The sequence below is a fragment of the Liolophura sinensis genome, chromosome 1 (assembly GCF_032854445.1).
Source record: "Liolophura sinensis isolate JHLJ2023 chromosome 1, CUHK_Ljap_v2, whole genome shotgun sequence".
In the NCBI taxonomy this organism is placed as follows: domain Eukaryota; kingdom Metazoa; phylum Mollusca; class Polyplacophora; order Chitonida; family Chitonidae; genus Liolophura; species Liolophura sinensis.
In genome coordinates, this window is record NC_088295.1 from 84,519,221 (window position 1) to 84,538,075 (window position 18,855).

The 18,855-nt window shown below is 38.8% G+C and overlaps 1 protein-coding gene across 2 annotated transcripts; it reads right to left on the reverse strand.

Moving 5' to 3' along the window:
* Positions 1-1,063: 1,063 nt before the first annotated feature.
* LOC135461886 (KAT8 regulatory NSL complex subunit 1-like) lies at positions 1,064-17,028 on the reverse strand. Of its 2 annotated transcripts, none has more exons than XM_064739159.1 (9): positions 16,764-17,028; positions 15,053-16,515; positions 11,393-12,222; positions 6,691-6,781; positions 5,066-5,148; positions 4,504-4,644; positions 3,988-4,267; positions 3,511-3,667; positions 1,064-3,213 (listed from the first exon to the last, which is right to left on the reverse strand). In XM_064739159.1, exons 2-9 carry the CDS (start codon positions 16,381-16,383, stop codon positions 2,509-2,511), a joined length of 3,618 nt encoding a protein of 1,205 aa, XP_064595229.1. In that variant the 5' UTR covers positions 16,384-16,515; positions 16,764-17,028; the 3' UTR covers positions 1,064-2,508. The 2 variants fall into 2 exon arrangements, with proteins under 2 accessions (XP_064595229.1, XP_064595227.1); XM_064739157.1 differs by having other exon boundaries at positions 5,066-5,151.
* Positions 17,029-18,855: the final 1,827 nt, after the last annotated feature.

Consider the following 18,855-nt stretch of genomic DNA (forward strand, 5'->3'; position numbering starts at 1 on the left):
CGTATTCCTGTGGCTTTGCGTCAAGGAAAGCGTACCTCGGTTTCGTCCAGCTTAAACCTGACCGTATGCATGTAAGTGAGGACCTCTCAAGTATACGGCATTAATACCAATGAAATAAATCGAGTCCATATATATGCTGTTCCTGTCTATGACACTTCGTCAATTTGGCTGACAACACAACTTGCTACGTTCAGTCACCAAATACCATACAGATGCCGTAGACTCATGTAGGTCTCTATGCTGAACCCCTGCTAACATATCATTACAGGTACATATACGTGATATTGGCCTACCAATACATCGGTGTCATGTGGCTCTGTCCGGTCAACCTTGAAATGAGAGACATCACCGAACGTGATAATCAATCGAGGTCTTAAGGCGTGATCTGCATTAAATGTCAGTCACCATAAACAAGTGTCTAATTTACACTTAAACCAGTCGGGGTTAAATCCAATTGCCGATCCATGACTTCCCAAATTACCATCGCACCATCCTGTACCCACAACGGTTTCGACAGGTAGCTGAGACTGGGCAATATTCGATGCTTGTATATATCTACAAAGATACCATGACTCAGGAATGTTATTCTTTGATCTTTGTTTTAGTGGAGGAAGCGACAGGAGACCGAAAGTGTCGGGGGAGTACCTAGTTTGAACAGCAGTGCCGCCAAAGGTTGTTAACCAAATTATAGGCCGAGTGCAAACAAGTCCTGTTTAAACCTGGCTGCAAAAAAAAAAAAAAAAAAAGAGATATCTGAAAACACAAAGCCCATTGCGTAAACGAATATGATAACTTTCTACTTAGAACCAATAACAGAACATACAACACTTAATCCTAGTCAGTTTTTGCAAGGCTGGGTGGAAGTTGTCTCCCTTGTGTTTTTGACAGACAAAATGTAGACTGCCCAAAGCAAGGTTATCCAAGAATTGCACTGTCTCGAGCACGTTTGTTCATTCTCGGCATCATGAGCGTAGCAACAACATGTTAAGTGTAAAATTTGTGACAGCTTAAAATTCTAAAACTAAGTCTAAAAACTAAAATTACTAAGCCAATTTCCCAAACGTAAAGTGTTGAAGTGTTTTATTCGGCAATTCCTTTGATTGCACTAGTGTGCTAGATCCACGGGCAACAAGGGGCAGCAATTTAACAGCAAAACACTAACGAAGACAGCATAGAAGCCCACAAATTACAGGAACAAAAACTGTATGAATGAGGACCAATTTGATCCCCATTCTTCATAAAGGCCGTGATGGACCATACACTGTTACGTAAATTACGAAAACAATTAAAACTCACTTTTACTTCATTGGTGCAAAGTGGACCTCTTTATATTTCAGACGAATTCACAGAATAACTGTTAATAACTGATCAAACGAAACAGAATCAAAAGATACAAACAGACCGTCACATGAAATAGCTGTAAACAATAGCACATAGGGAATGCTGTAAGCACGTTGTTTTGGGATATTTTGCTCTTTTACTCATTTCCATAAACATGTTACCCAGGGACTAACTAGGTGAGGAATAAGCCAAAAATAACAATGCATCACCAGTAACAAATGTTCATTTTAACTCGGAAAACAGAACTCGGCTTTCATAACCCACACAATTACTCCCACTTGCACTAGACTACACGTATACCATAAACAGATCATCCCCAAACGATGAGGCTTTTTTTGCAGAAGGTACAAAGCTACATCATTACGTACAAGCTTCAACGAGGAGAGTAAAAATATCTCTGGACACACAGCTGTACAGTTTTTCCAACACAAATGTGTTGTCCTTGGCTATTTACAGTTTAGCATATTCTTACGGTATGAACAGCCTTATATACACCAATGATGAAACTAATATATAAAAGTGAAGGGCTGAGGAAAATGCTAGACACTGCGTATACTATCAAGGGGAACAGATCCAAATAGCCAACCTTTAAATGCATGTGTATTTATATACAAACTATTTACAAGTGTACGAACCACAAAGAAGAGCTACCTAGTATACCTAGCGGTCCCAAAATTCAAGGAGAATATTACACTTCTATACAGCTCCAAGAAATCAATACAATAACGGCCTTGTGGCATGCCTAGTTCCTCACATATATTCATGATGTTAAACACATTAATCATTGCTGCTGTAAGGATGTTTCCTATGTTGTAAAGTGTTCAGTTACGATGATCAAACCCCACTTACATTTGATGTAATTCCTTTAAAATTGTAATAAACACATTCTGAAAAATTCTTCCACCCAAGATATAATGCAGTCAATATAAGCACTTCAGGAAATTCATCACACATCTTTCCTTTCCCTACAAGTATATCAATCAGATGTATACATCAGGTAAACATTAAAAGCATTACTTACCGGCAATTAAGCCAAATTACATGTACAACATGCCTAGATATCTCGAATCATACATATGGTGTGCAAAAACATGCAACTGATGAACAAATCAAATGATAACCATAAGCAAGTCCTTGAAAGCGGCCAGAATGCTTGTGTATTGTCGTCTAACTCAGGCCTGTAGGGCCTTGCTGGGTCTGGCACTGAACTGTCCACTCAGGGTCATTGGGATCTTCCTCAGACAGGGAGGTGGAGGTACTGGGGGCAGGGGAGCTGGACCTGCTCACAGACACCATACCACCTGTTAGTGGAGCTGCCATCAGTGTCTTAGCCGTTTCTTCCACCACCTGTTTCTTCAGCTCTTCCACACTGGGTTGCTCAGCTAACATGGCCTCATATTCACTCTCCTCCAATGGGAATGATCGCAGTGGCCATGGATCAGCCACATTCCAGTCCATCTCCTCATATAAGCCCAGGTTCAAACTGTCCTCAAGACAAATAGATCTTCGGCTCATTGAGCCACTTCGTTTACGGAATCCATTGTCTTTACTCTCACGCCCTTCCCGCACGGGGATGGGTGTGAACAGTTTAGAGCTTGGTGTGGGTGTGGCAGAACTTGACGTGGGTGTGTTAGAGCTAACTCCTTCCACAGATTGCACACTTGGACCACTCATGCTAGTTGTCCCCATAAAATTCCCTCCTTCACTCTGGCTTGCATCAGGAGACAATGGATCTGGCGTGTTGGCACCACTCTCGGTCCGTGACCCTCTCACTCGTCGGCCATACTGGACAAATGTCATAAACCGTTTTTTCTCCTGCCCTTCACACTTCATATGCCGCTGACTGAATGATTCATCTGAGCAATCCTCCACCTGGAAGTGCCAAACAAAGACCATAAGTAAATCAAGCTTATTAAATACTGCAGACCATTACCTACTCAAAAACTTAACTACAAAACCACCATTACCATAAATGGAAAATGCAAAGTAGAAACAATTCGTACTTTCTGCTGGATTATTATATTTTTAATATTTAGCAGGTTAACTCACAGATTAATACAGCCACATTTTAAAGAAACACCGTAGTACTAGAAATTCATTCCACTGAGATACTGAAGTTGGTGGAACAACATGCAGATGCAATTTAAAAAGGTTTTCCAAGTTTCTCACCTCCTCATCCTCTTCCTCTTCTGGACCTGTGGCTACAGGACGAAGCCCTAAGGGGGGCCCATCACCTGCGGGAGTTGGCTGATGTTCCTCTCCCGTCATATCATGCCCACTCTCCTGATCTGGCTCCTCACTGTTTGGGTCAGTAATGTCACGCCACCTGCAAGGTGCACCATGCATCATATTAAATATGAAGGCTCTACGTCTTGTAATACCACCAAAATACTGTTACTTATCCATTGATTGTCTGCATATTTGGGGAATGGTAGTTCAACACTTCTCTTTTTTAACCTTGAAGTAAAACTCTGTTAATGCAAAATCGCTGGATTGATTCATTTCAGAGTTATAACTGTAACAAATATGCAGACACACAGACTTACAAAACATGACCTATAACATTTCAGATTAGACTGATCATAGGCTCATACACATCTTAACACATCTGACAAAAGGGCAACAATCTGGTGATGAAGGACTTACTTTGGCGTGACAATCTCTTTGTACTTGAGCCGGGTTACTCGCGTAGATGCTGCCATGCTATAAGGAATGACTATATTGTTAATGTCATAGGCACTCTCTACCCGCTTCTTTCTTAACGCAGCTTCCTTCATCTCGCGGAATGTGGCAGACATGTGGCTAGAGTTGAGCACTCCGTCCTTGGTCTGAGGAGATGGTGTGGGGGTCCTGCTGCCACTGCCGCTGCTGGCTTGACTACTGGCGACAGACATCGAGTTGGACCTGTATGGCCTCTTCATTGCAGCTGGTGGAACACAAAATTATAACTGACGATACCAGACTTGAACATCAACTGGAACATCTTAAGTGACATTTACACTTTTCTTCAACCACGCTCAAGTCAGAATGTCACACTAACGAAAATTTTCTCAAAAGATCTCAGGTCATTTAACAGAATGAAAATGGACAAATCTTGACATCTGCATTGAAACTTTCAAATAAGAGCACCAAATTTGACAATTTTCCAATCTGTGACAGTACCTATGGCAAGTTTGGCCGCTCTCCTGCGTTTGACAGCTGTGCATGCTTTCCTGCCATCTACAGAGGTCTTTCTTGGAGTGGTTGGTAAAGATGCCGCCCTCTTCCTTGGTCGAGAAATATTGTCCAGCTTCCTTCGGTATTCTTAGGAAGAGAAACAAATGCCAGGTATGTCAACAACACTCCAGACTTGCAAAGATGATATTAATTTTCTGTGTTTGAAAGGAACATTTTGTAAAGCTATATGTTTCACCAGGTTGAAGGGAAACAACTTTTGACTTTGAATACTCAAGGGTTCAAGAGTGGCCTCCCTTCATGTGCAAGACGAGGTCATGGTAACAAACTGCATGTACAACAGAAATGTACTCTTCCATTGAATTATCTTCCTTGTTCAATGTTATCTAAAAAACATTAAAACTGTGCAATAGCAAAATTCAATTTCATATACTTCAAGGAGTGGTAATCAAATTATTTGTCTCGTTCTACCAGAATAAGGAACTGAAGTACCAAGTTTTTCAGCTGTATTCTTCTGTAATATAAGATTTCAATTGATTCTGACACTTACTAGATGTTGTGAGCAATTGAACACCACGGACATAGCGCTTTGTTTTCCTTGAGTGGTCATTCAACTGAGATCCCATCTTACTCCTTCTGTGAACAAAGAGAAATGAGTGAGGGTTACCATATAATTAATAGGACCAACATCCATTTCTTTTTAAAATTCAAATTTTTTTTATAAATTATGTATGCAATATACCCATTTAATTCTATCTTTCAATCTTCTCATCCCTTTGCCCATGTTTTTGAACTCTTAAATCATAACAAAATCCCTGTTTGCATTAGTCATGTCCAGCTACACTCGACACCAATACTGAGGCAATATTACTCGAGGAATAAGCCATTGAGATTCTAATGTTTTCTTGAAGCTTAACGTTAAAATCTCATGCCTGAGAAAATATTTTTTTAGAGATAGTTGGAAATGAGATTAAATTCCTTTCCTGGTAAATTTTATGCATGCAAATAATGAGGGTCAATGGTTCTTACCTACATATAACATACAGTTATTCTCACTGGCACTTAAGAACAGAGAAAATAGTCTGAAAGCCTACTAAAATTGTATATGTCTTATGTAAACTGTTCTTATCAAATGCAAACTGTGAGTTGAGCAATGAACCATATATCTGAATGACAATTCCCAACATTCCACAAATTAAGAAATTAAAACACCATGTACTGCCCTAAATACATACTACCCTAAATACCCTTTGGTCACACGGTAAAGAAAAAAAATTTTCTACATGATTCATGATGAAAATTACTAGGAGAGTTTATGAGATATTGTGTATCTTTACTTTGCCCAAAGGCTGGTAAAGAAATATAATGTTCTTCTTTCAACACTACTAATATCTGTCCAAAAATTAGAAGAATTAAGGTGATTCTTTCCAAAGCCCAGTGTACATGTGGTGTAAGTTTGGTGAATCTGGCTTTATATGTTCAAAGGTAGTTCTCACCAGGAAATGGAGGCACAGTACCAATGACCTTATGACGAAGTCATGGAAAATTGATAGCGTTCTTCTACATAACTGAAAATGTGCATGTAATTCAAGTTTGATGGCAACTACCTTCAGAGATTTAAGAGGTATCAAGTTTTCCAGCCTGTCACAAAATACATCTATGGCTAAAATGACCCAAATGACCGTGAACAAAAATAGGACAAGGTCACCAAAAATAAATAGGGTTCTCTCCCAATGCTACAACTGTAGCCTGTAAAATATGGTAAACCCATAGCAAAAATTTTGGCTCAAAAGTAAAAAAGGTTTAAGAGCCGCTGAAAATCTGGAAATCAAAAAATACAGTAATTACAAAACCTAGTTAAACCAAAAAATATCCTGAATTCTAAACAAATCATGCAACTTTCAATTCTGATTAAGTCAAAGGTCAATTTCCAAAATAAACAAACAGCATAAGGAAAACACACCCATCTGTTTTACTCTACAATATGGACATTATCCTTGTAGTTTGGAGTAAAAATTTTGCCACAAAATATGGTAAGAAAAAATAAGTGATCAATACTAGTAGAACAGCCACAGGATTTCATCTGACTTCTAGATAATTTAAAAACATCTACACTCCCAATATTAAGCTCATTTCCAAATGGGAATTTATAAACACTGACTACAAATTAAGTACCTTCTCTCAGTTAACTTTGACTTGTTGGAAATATTATTTTGCCATTCCCCAGCAGTCAACAAAGCTTCTAGTCGAATGGGTAAGGGAGTATCTGCAAGAAATAAGAAGTTAAATACATGCAACATTTTTCAATAAATAAAGTTCTGATAATAATACAATACAGGTAGGCCGTACTGAGTACGTCTGTCAGCTTTACATGTACCTGAAAAGGAGGTCTTTGAAACAAGTTTTAAATATATCATTCAGAGGATTGCACACAACAGAGTTAACTTGTATAGGCTTATTAGACGGCATTGTATTTCGTACTGGATTGGGTTTTAAGGCCGTGCTTGAGGACATAACATACCCCTAAACAAAATCCTACTATTGCTCGGTTACTATCTATATTATGTGTCTTAAGTTTCACTATTCCCCATACTAAATTCCTGAAAACACAACTGTGGCAAGATCCCGTCTTCATCGGTTCTGTATACAAAAACCAGGTTATGACGTCATTTTACACAAGAAAAATACTTACTTAAAAAAATTTGCATGCAAATAAAGGTCAATATATGCTGTGCTTTTTGAGATTCCGCCCCTTACATTTGGTTAACTTTGACTCTAATACACAATACCCTTAGTCAGGAAGTTGGTAACTTATGGTATTTAATATGCACACACACATTGTATCAATGATGGCATATCTCCCCCCACGCTTATGTGCTCTACACACGTGCAAACCTTGAGCTCAATAAATGCAGAACTTTCTAAGATTATAATATCACCCCTAACATTCTGTTTAACACTGATTTTGGTACACAATACGCTTAGTCAGAAATTCGGTAATTTTTGGTATTTACTATGTTCACACTAAATCAATGATGGAATATCTCCCTTGTGTGATCGTGCTCAACATATGTGCAAACCCTGAGCTCAATACCTACAGTACTTTTTAAGATACCACCCGTAATACTTTGTTTAACATTGCTTTCCCCGTTACTCGATGCCGACGTTCAGGTACAACATAAGCTACATCTATACTTGTATATGTATATAACATGTAACAACATCTTGCATCTATTTCCACCTGACAAGTTTGTTCCTGGTCATTTTCCACATACAAATGACACGAAGTAGAATCATCTAGACCAGACCACATTGACGGATTTCAAATTTTGATGGATTTCAAATTATGCAAACAGAGGCCCTGAATATATACATGTATATGAATATCTGCTTTTTTTATTATAACAGAAAGGTAACACTCACGCCAGTAAATGAGTATATTAATTCCTCAATGGTTTCACCTCTGAAAGAGCAACTGTCAGTGCAATTTAAGCACATTTTTAATTTAATTTGGAGACAAAACTACACCGTTCTGATTTCAGGGCTTCACAAAGAGTATTATTTTGTCAGTAAACACAACATAATGCCTTCAGAATGTGCTTGAATAAACGCCTTGCAAACATGCAAAAAGACTGAAGAATTGCAGTATCCTGATATTGTTTGAAATTATCTTTCACAGAACTAGGAAACATCTGTACTGATCACTGTAGTTTATTATTACACCTGCACCTTTTGGTGCACTTGTATCTTCACAATGTATTTCACGGACAGTTTAATATGAAAAAAGGCACATTCACACACTCATAAAGGCTTTCAAAGGCTTTTTCTGATGAGAAATTAAACTTATGACATGTTTACAAAATGATCACTTTTATTGGTCCAGTGGCATGTGTAACCATGAGGAACATAAGCAGCAGCTTATTGAATCACTGAAGTGTTAATAATTTTGTTCAAAACAAAATTAAATAAAGGGAGACGACCTCATTCCTATTGTGTTTCAAAATTGTTTACTCTGGAAAAAGTTGGAGGTGGTATAAACATTGTATAGATCCCTCAAGTAAAATGAAGTGGGAAATGAACCAAAAAAGCTCATTGGCTAGACAAAAGAATTCAAAACTTCAGCTCCCATAAAGAAGTACTACAACATGTATTCTGTACACAAGAGAGACACCAAGGGTCAGGAATTTAAGGTACTGTAATTAACACACGTGGGGCATCAAAGACGGAAGATGTGTATTATGCTTCACGTCACAAACCTTGAGCTCAATACATGTAGTACTTTTTATAGACATCACCCTCAACATTTACTAAAGAATTTATTCCAATAAAGAGGTTAAGTATTTTGTAATTAATGGCAATTAATATGTGCATTGGGCCCTGCATAATCAATAGGATATTAGTTTTCATTGGGTAGGATACACAAATACAGCATTATCACTTGGATAGAATGTTTCAAAAGGTTAGGTCCAAAACGTTAAGGTTTTCAATAATTTGATGAAAGAAGTGTCCATAACAGATGTGCAGACACCCATAATCTGTGTATTGGCAACTTTTCTTTTCTAAGTTAACAAGTTTTAGAGCACAAGTTAAGCCTAAGTCGACTGTAACTACCATGGCAACATGTCTTTAACATGTTACCATGCAGGTAGTTACAACTGCTTTGTGCTGCCCCAGGATCACATATTCTAACTTAAAATGTGTCCCATGCAACATCTCAACTGTAGCCTTCAGGTTGGAATATTTACAAGGCCATGGTTTGAAAACAATCAGTTCCCTCCATAAAAGAATAATAACTGGAGGGTGATCATCATGGTTACATGTCATGTGCGCACACGAACTGATGCACCCTGTCATGCAAAGCTTGTCTATTGTGTTCACAACTGTTTGATCCTCATGATCCGCAGGCGTAAGATCTTTTCCCAGAAATAATGTGTTGTCATTATTATTTGCTGTTGTTTGAAAACTGGTGTGCTATGAATTTGTGCTCGGTTCAATGTTATTCATTTATTTATTTATTTGATGGATGTTTTACGCCGTACTCAAGAATATTTCACCTATACGACGGCGGCCAGCATTATGGTGGGGGAAACCCACGACATCCGCAGGTTGCTGACAGAACTTCCACGTACGTCTGGAGAGGAAGCCAGCATGAGCTGGACTTGTACTCACAGCCACCGCATTGGTGAGACATTTATTTATTTGATTGGAGTATTATCAAGTACAAGAATATTGAAGGTACTTCAGTGAAATTTAATTCTGTTTGTTTCCTTGTTTCCATCGATCAGCACGAATGCAACATGATTACTAATACCCACGTTTGGTCTACCCTTTTGAGAGAGTAAAGACTATCTGACCAAGGACAATACTGAATTACTGAACTCAACTGTGCAGCATGACAAGTCCTTTAAGACTTAGCAAGACTAATAAAATGATGCTGGCACATGTATTATGATCTATCATTGTTTGTCATGACCCTGAAAGGTAGTATATATACGTAAATTTATAACTAGATTGCTTCACTGAAGACAGGTTATGCGAATCTAAAAATTCATTTATAAGAAAAGTTTTCAAATTTTTTGCAAGTGTAAAATTGATACATACAAAAAAGATAACTATATATTTATATAATATCTGTTAAAAATCTACTATCTGAGCTGCAGAAAATGACAAAAGGACAAAAAGCACAATTAAAGACTGATAGTGGGCAACAACATGTAGAGCTTTGTTGGGTCTGGTCTATATGCATTCAGAATGTGAAGGTCAGGTCACTCAACCATAACAAAATGTCAACATGTCCTCATCAGGCCAACAGAGCCCTAAGAGCCATGACCTTTGCCTTGCCTTGGGACCAGAAAACCAAAATTGTACATCTACATGTTATATATTAGCACATTATTACATATATAAACTCATTTGCAGCAGGGAGCTCCAATTCAATGGCTCTTTTTCCTTCTGTTATTTCAAAACATTCATGGCAGACATATTTAGTTACATTCCTAGCTACATGTACATGTAGGTGGGTGTAAACACTGGACTCTGCAATAACCAAATAAATGTTAATCTGTGAAATTTCTCAAAAAACACAGCGGTTAACCATATGAAAAATTGTATATACCTGTCACTAAAAACATAAACAGGGTGCTTCGATCTCACATTTAACAAATGCCACCCATGAACCTTACCATCCCCATACATGTGTAAGATCTGTGTCCCCTCTGACCCTCTCCAATATTTCACAAAGCAATCAACTTTCACTTTCATTTACGAATGTGTGCCAACTTTAAGCCTACACAGTTAGTACATCATAAATACTCAAATAGCAACTACAGCACATAATAATCACTGTCATCAAAATATAAAGGAATGCATGCCTTTATGTCTATCTTACGACTTTCTTCATAACTGTTCATCCCATCAACTTCACACTTGCCTAGTGCATCACTGTTTTGTATCAAAACTTGCATATGCAAATTCTGTAATGATGTCACAACTTCTATACCACCATTCCCCACACACACACTGCCAACTTTTCACCCCGTTGACTTGCCAGGTGAATCATCAAATGCCAATCTATGTAGTATAGAAAAATTGCATGTACAAATTTCAAAATGACGTCAAAACTCTGTTAACAGGCATTGCCTTTTACATGCTAGGACTGTACACAACCCATGTTCCGGGTACCTGCATTTCTCATATCTCCAAAAGTGCTCAGCCTTACCTGTTGAACACCATACTGAATGGCAGCATACATGTATCATTTCCATCGTATGACAGACAGAAATATATTCAACAGGAACTGCACTTGTCACTTATACATGTATTCATTCACAAAACCACATAAAACTTCCATTCACACTCAGACCGTAAAAAAACTTACCTTGAGGGAGAGATAATATTGGATGAGTTGAGGTATCAAGTAAAGAGATTTTCTCCTGGGTGTGCATTGTATGAGGGTTCAGCTTTCGCATAGCATTATATCTTCCTCCACACATAGCACATGCAGTTATGGGTGGGTAGCACTGACATTTCACACTAGAAAGACGAGCAGCTTTTCGGTTCGTCTGAAGCCCTGCTGTTCTTAGTAACTTCCGCTTGCGGTAACTTTGAACCGGTCGACATCTGGCTGCCTGGCAAGATGAATCCACGGCAGGTGACACTGTCAATTCAAATGGTTCTTTGTGTCGTAAACGGTCATGAGTTCTTTGAACACTGCTGTCTGGACTATCTACATCACTTCCATCAGAAGCTGAACTTTTTGTTGTATCTACATAACCATTGATCGATCTGGTAGGAGATCCAGATGGCTTGGCTTTCCCATTTATTGACAATGGACTATTTACAGGTGACGGTGAAAGACAATTTCCTAGGGACTGGACCAGTTTTGAAGACTGTTTGTCTACATTACAGAGGAGAGTGGAAATATTGCATGGGGACATTTCATTTTTCTTCTCAATACTAGCTATCTTTGCCTCAATGGGAGACAACCTTCTTCCAGGTCTCCCATTCATTCTTGATTTAGCCATGAGGTCTTCTGGAGAGGGTGGATCTCCTAAAATCACCATTCCTTTATTTGCACGGATTTGTCGGTAGATGTCATTTTGTTGACGGATACGATACTCCAGGTCTGACACTTGTGCCTGAAGCCACGTCCAGCGGCTGGCAACACCCGCCCTATCTACTGCCCATTTCCATTCCGGTCTTCTGTGACTACAAAACAAATAGACTATCAAACATGTATTTATCACAAAAAAAGCAAAACAAATAACATAAACCAAGAAAAAGTATCATAGAAAGTCAATAATGTTAAATATTTGGTCTCTAAATTTGTAGGGCCCCTACACTAATTATGTTGTATTACCACTTGCAAGTAATTTAAATGAAAATATAACCGATTACTGATAAACACTTATGTTTTCATACAAAATGAAAATTCTCTCATTCACAAGCCTAAAGCCCTTAGAGAGCATAATTCTGATTTGCATTTTATGAAAAAACTCTCTACACACACTAAGAACCCTTAAGTGGTCCCTATGGCATCATTCATGTAGGAAAAAACAAGAAAATGTTTGTGAGGTCTTGTAACTGTCAGTCAAATGAGCCAGAACTCTGTTAACATTAAAACATTCCAAAATCCAAGGCAACAAACCACAGTATTTTAATAAATTGAAAAATCCCAGATTACCACAGCGTATATGCCAATAAACATGGCCATGTAGCAGTCCAGATGGTAGTCAACACTTAGTCAAGGATCTTGGCTGTGATTTCTTAATATGGGGTTAGGAGTAGATCACAACTGCTGAGTCTTCAAGGTCAAAATAGTGGTGTTTTAAAACAGCTTCGCTCGTGGAAACTCAGCGTCACAAAAATCTGTGCAAAATGTACCATTACATGCATTTTAAATGGCAAAATTCAGCAAGAAATTCTGTTCCTCTGTCAATTTTTGTCACATTCTGTAGCCTTTAAGGCTGGTAAATCCAAATAATTCACAGTGGTGACTTTCACTCACATGCCATGTCGACACTGTGACCTAATAAATTGGGTTGTTGCTAGAAGCGCATGGGTGGTTGACCTTTCACCACGTCTCTATGTAAGGATGTTAAGTGTAAATTTCAAACCTTTGATAAAATTAAAATGAAAGCATGAATAAAGAGAATGCTTCCCACTGGTTTCAGAACTGTTGTTTACATGCTCTTTACCTTGTCTAAAACACAACAAATGAGACAAATGTAGAAAGTGGCAGTCGCAATATAGTCTTGTAACCAGAACGGTTGTGGCTTACTCTTTTTCATTCAACATTGGAATGTTTTTGTTTTAGTGTTTTATAAACTATTTTTTAGTCTTATCTCTACACTGCAGCCCATTTTGGAGGTGTCAATGAAAAGTGACCACAGTCAGGCGAATCTGCTTGCAGGTAGGCATGCTTACTTTGTGTCTTGATCAGCTGGCTGTCAGTTCTGACTAACAGAAAGTCATGTTCCAGTAGAGGCACAAATTTGCCATTGTCTGAAGACTATGCAGCAGAATGACAGACCCAACATTTTGTGCAAAATGTCAAATTAAGTTTGCAATTGAAAAACAAGAGGGGGTCTTTGGCAACCGTTCCATTCTAAATTTCGTGGAAAGGTCAACCGCTGCTGTGCATGCATGCCTCAGATTTTAAGAACATGGCAGCATGCGGCGACCTGCTAACTTCGAGCCTATTTTCAGCTCTGGCTAACATTTACAGGAGAATGGTGATGTACAGCAAGTAGCAAATGTGGTAAAATGTGCATATATATTTTAGCTTTCAAAATTGCCATGCTATACCTATATTCAGGACGAATCTAACGTGCATGCATCGGAAATGAACAAGAAGGTAGCTCTTTGTAAGCATTATACCGGAATGGGGGCCACATATCTCTTCGGCTAGGGGTGGCCAGCAATCCCCGCGTTTCAGTATATGTAAGCCACCCTTAAACCGACGTCTAGGGCTAAGATACACTGTATAGGTAAGGTAATCCTTAAAAAATGTGTAACCCAACCCAACCCTGTCTGACATTGTCTCCTCTGATGTTAGGTTTCTTTAAAACTATTCTTGCCAATGGCAAAACTAGGAAGTGTAAATCAAATAAGACTGACAGAAAAGAAAATTACAAAAAATTCTTTCAAAATCCCAGTAATAACTTTGTATAGTTACCCCTTTCTAGAAATCTGGTTTAGGTTACGTTCCAAAAAACCTAGTTTTAATGACAGCCTGAGCGATTAAGGAACCTGTACAAATGGCAAGTACAGTTATATATAATGAACAAGAGTTATCTCCCATATGGCTACAAATACAACTGGACAAACAATGTTGGGAAATCATCATTTCTTTTAACCATTGTGTGAAGCAATGTGACAAGCTGGAATACTAGAAACTATGCATTTTTGTTGTAGGAGCAGTCCTGTGTTCAAAATTGCACATGCGAGCCAACAAAGAAAACTACTAAAGACGGTGTTTCACAAATACTAACAGTACGCTTATTGGATTACTGTAGTCATGCAGGTTTGAATTTAACATGACTTGCAAAAAAATCCCAAACGTCGACAGAAAATATGCATTTATCATATGCCTGAACAAAAAAGGGAGTTTTCTTCCCTTTATCTGCCCTATTATCACCTTGAATAATTTATGGATTTGTTATGTTCAAGTTGCTCTTCACAGGATGAGGCAGAGCAAACAAGCAGTTGACTGAAGAATCAGCTATTCACGATTATTTGAAAAGTGGATGAGCAACCTGGGCTTACAACACCCAAATGAACATTTACAATCATCAGTTGAAAGACAGTTTTCACGAATCTGTGTACACAAAGACATGAACACAATGGGTGCCTGTAGAGAAAGAAATTCCTTGGTACATACATATACCATATTCAATGGTGCATGTTCATGAAGCCCTGAAGTACTTGCAAGACCTGCCAAACCTAAAGGTGTGCATGCATAATGTATGGTGTGATGACAATATCAAAATAAAAATAACACTCATTCATACTTTGAGACTAAAGTCTCACGACTTACATGGGTGTACACGGAACTCTACTTTTCTTCTCTTTCTCAGGAAGAAGATTCTGTTCGTCTGCACTTTCCCCTCCTGAGCTACTCTCTGTTGCATCAGAATCCACAGCACCATGAACATGTCTAATATAGGACTCCAGCTGGCTTGCAGTCTGTTCACTTTCTATACAAATTTCTTTTTCAAGATGTAACACATTCACAGGTTCTGGCTTTGGTACACTAGGTGGTGGTTTCATTTGTGATGTCTGTAGTTTTTTCACTAAACTGACAAGGGCAACCGTAGACAGATTCTTCACATCTTCAGCCTGCCAGACATCTGCCTTGGTCTCCTCAAACTGGGCCACATCAGCATGATCTCCACCTGATTTCACTAACTCCTGTACATTAGCATTCTGATAGGCGGTAAAACCACTCATCTGCTGACGAACATGAATTTGGACTTGCTTGCTTTGCAGACGGCGTAACCTACGCATCAAATATTCCACTCTGCGCTCAAGTTGAACCTGTGTCTTCCCACGCTCCAAAACAGAGCGACCAACAGACATGTTATGTGCGTGCACCATATCAGGTTGTACTGACCCAATGTGGCCATTACCTTGCACTGATGCAACACTGTGATCACTTAACGTTTTTAAACCATCTTCAGAAGGCAACTCAGAAGTTCCTCTGAAATCATCAATGCTGGTATTATCGGATTCACACCTACCATTATGTGATCCACGTAGATTGCTTAAAGATGAACGATGTTCAACACCTTGCAAACCATTTGATCTGCCTTCTGTAGAAATCAAGTGAGAATGTGCTTGAGGGATCGAAGTAGATGAATTTGAGGTGTCACAGTCTGAACAAGTAAGTGGTACTTTGTTTACATTTGATACAGTATTCTGTTGGTTCATGGTACCAACAAGACTATCACCGTGGTGACACTTGCCGTTCTTCTTAGTAAATGCCAAGAGCCCGTCTGGTTTATAAATGTTCGGGAGATTGGAAATAACACCAAGATTGGCTAAGTTCACTTTGGATTTTGTCCCAAACTGTGTGAAATGGGATTTCAAGCTTACACCTCCGTTCTGAAGATGAGTTTTAGATAGACCAATGTAGTTTTTTGTGCCCAAGGAGACGTCACCTTTGCCCCCACTTCCTTGTGCCCTATTTGATCGACAATCACTGATGCTTGGTGTCAGATCGATGCCCTCCCTCCCGTTCACAGCAGTATTTGTGGGGGATGCTGTAGGGGACGAGGGCAGTCTAATGCGTGCTTGAGTGGCTGCTTCCGTAAGGGCGGGAGCCATGGCAGCCATACAGCATAGCCTCAATGGCAGTGGGCTAGACATATAAGCCCGGAGTTGATCATTTAAACAGATGTCCACTGGTGTTCGATGTATGTGGACGAAGTTGATCGCCACTAACAGGACCTCCAGTGTCACGTCCTGTTCTTATCGCGTTTGTCGTCAAGAAATCTGCATCTGAAATTGAAACACATCCCACGTGACTGGTCAAATAGTATATAGGCCATCAGAATACAACACATACCGTGTACATTCACGATTCGCGCTCAATGTTTACAAATCCACTGATTACTGATTACAAGCACTCTAATGAACCATCAAGCAAACATTGAGACCAACAACGAAGTCAAAATTTATTCCAATACAGGCGAAAAAGACTTGAATGTTCTTCTTATAAGCGAGAAAACAATCATGACCGCACATACCACGTGATATCCCTCAGTGCCTTCCGTGCCTAGAACAGGGCACAAACAACACTGATCTTGCCAGACAACCTTCTCTTCACTGCCTCCTCAGCTATTCACTGAACGCTCTGTCTCAAAAAAATGTCCCTGACAGTGTAGATCAGACACAATCCCCGAGCCCAATGCAGTTCCATCCATGTTTAAGAAGAAATACTACCATCGTTGCTCAAATTGTTTAATAGAATGGCTCGGTAGTCTCATCGTAATGGCGACCACCCTACATTTGTTAGAGTAAAACCACACACACTAATAATGCGGGCGCCAAATGCCTGGGTGAAATGGCAATACTCGCACCCCCCTCTAGGCGGCATTGCTGATTGGCTGAGGGAGTACTCCAGCTCTTCTATGAGTTGGACGTGTGGCCTCATTTACAGAAGTTTACTGTTCACAATATCAGTATATTTTTGCGCGGGAATTTACTTGCCTGTTGAAAACAATGCTGGCATTAGGAAAATTCTTGTATTATTATCTCAAACGTTTTGTAAAACGCATGTTTTAACATCACATCGGGTTTCGAACTCATAACTTTTCAGGGGAGTCGTCGCAAAGCCTACAAGATCACGAGCATGTAAATACTGTGCATACGCACTGAAGTTCATAGGAAAGAGACCCGATGTTATTTCGAAAGACCAGAGTACATGTGTCGTTGTTACGTCATTCTCTTAATATAGTGCAATTTTCCATTGCGATGTCGGGATTTCTTATCTGTGTTCCATAAAAAAAAACATCATATTTTTTATTATTATTTTGTAAATAAAAGTGCAACAATATTGTATTAAAAACTCCTATTCTCAACTTTTTAGTGACTCGATAGGCGCAAGTTCAAGTCTTAAAACCGGCCCGGATAGCACAGTTGGTAGAGCGTCCGCTTCGGGACCGGTAGATCCAGGATCAATCCTTGGTCGAGTCACACCTAAGACTTTAAAAGAGGAAGTTGTAACTTCCTCGTTTGGCGTTCAGCATGAAGGGGATAGTGCAACGACTGGTTGACCCGTATCAGTATAATGGCTCGGGCGGGACGGCTTACTTGCCTTCGGTAAGTCGTCTCAGTGATGCAGCACTAAATAAAAGAGCGGTGGAAATCCGTCCTGCAACAAGGAGGCACATTACACGTGCATGCACCCTAATGATTCCTTCGTCGTCATATGACTGAAAAATTGTTGAGTACGACGTTAAACCCCAAGCACTCACTCACTCACTCAAGTCTTAAAATTCATAAAGCGGGTCACATTATAGCTTTTCAAACTTTAGCATCATTTTAACACCACAGCCATGTAAATGCATAAATAGTGCAGATAGGATTCAAATATATACAGAAAGGTAAAGGTAAAGTTAAGGTAAAGTCAGTAAGGTAATCAAGTAACCCACATAGGCCTACCGACAGTTAATTTTTAGCTTCCCAAAAAAGGTTTAAACTCAAAAATGTGATCATAAAATTAGGTTTAACTACATGTTTTAACTTACGTTAACTTATTTAGGCTGGTTAATTTATTAGTTTTATCAGTTTTTTTTTCTGAACATAGAAAATTGGGTATGAGTATGTAGAAATGTGTTTATTTTGTTAGATTATTGATTTTACTTATTTACTTGTAAGGGGCAACTTAACGTCGCCAAAGTCCATGATATAGCCCAGGGATAATGGACGTGATAGGCCTATCTCACAGAAATTTCAAGCGCCCATACGAGTGAAACTTCTCATATTAGTATAGGCTTACATATACAGTATATATAAAAAAGCATTTTATAAGATCAGTTTGTGTATTATAGGTCTAAAAAATGATATATATGGCTGGATGATTTCATGTGTTCAAGCATAGGTTCTATATCTGAGAAAAACCCAAGGTATATTGGAGCAATATGAAAGGCTGCAAATATAATAATGTAATATAGATGTATGAAAATGACATATATTCATGTCTCCCTGTCTCTCCTTTTTTTTTTTGTTAGTAAAAAAAAATCCACAATGATAGTTTGTATATACTTTACTGATGAAAATGACGTCCTAAGGTTTCAAACTTCCAATGTAGATGATTACTGATATATGGCAGATGCA

Bases quoted from the DNA above. Each gene is read 5' to 3' on its own strand.
- LOC135461886 (XM_064739157.1), bottom strand. From the start codon at position 16,383: ATGTCTAGCCCACTGCCATTGAGGCTATGCTGTATGGCTGCCATGGCT. The intron at 4,268-4,503 runs GTACTGTCACAG...GTGTTCCACCAG, and splicing joins AGCGGCCAAACTTGCCATAG to CTGCAATGAAGAGGCCATAC. The intron at 3,214-3,510 runs GTGAGAAACTTG...TGGCACTTCCAG, and splicing joins AAGAGGAAGAGGATGAGGAG to GTGGAGGATTGCTCAGATGA.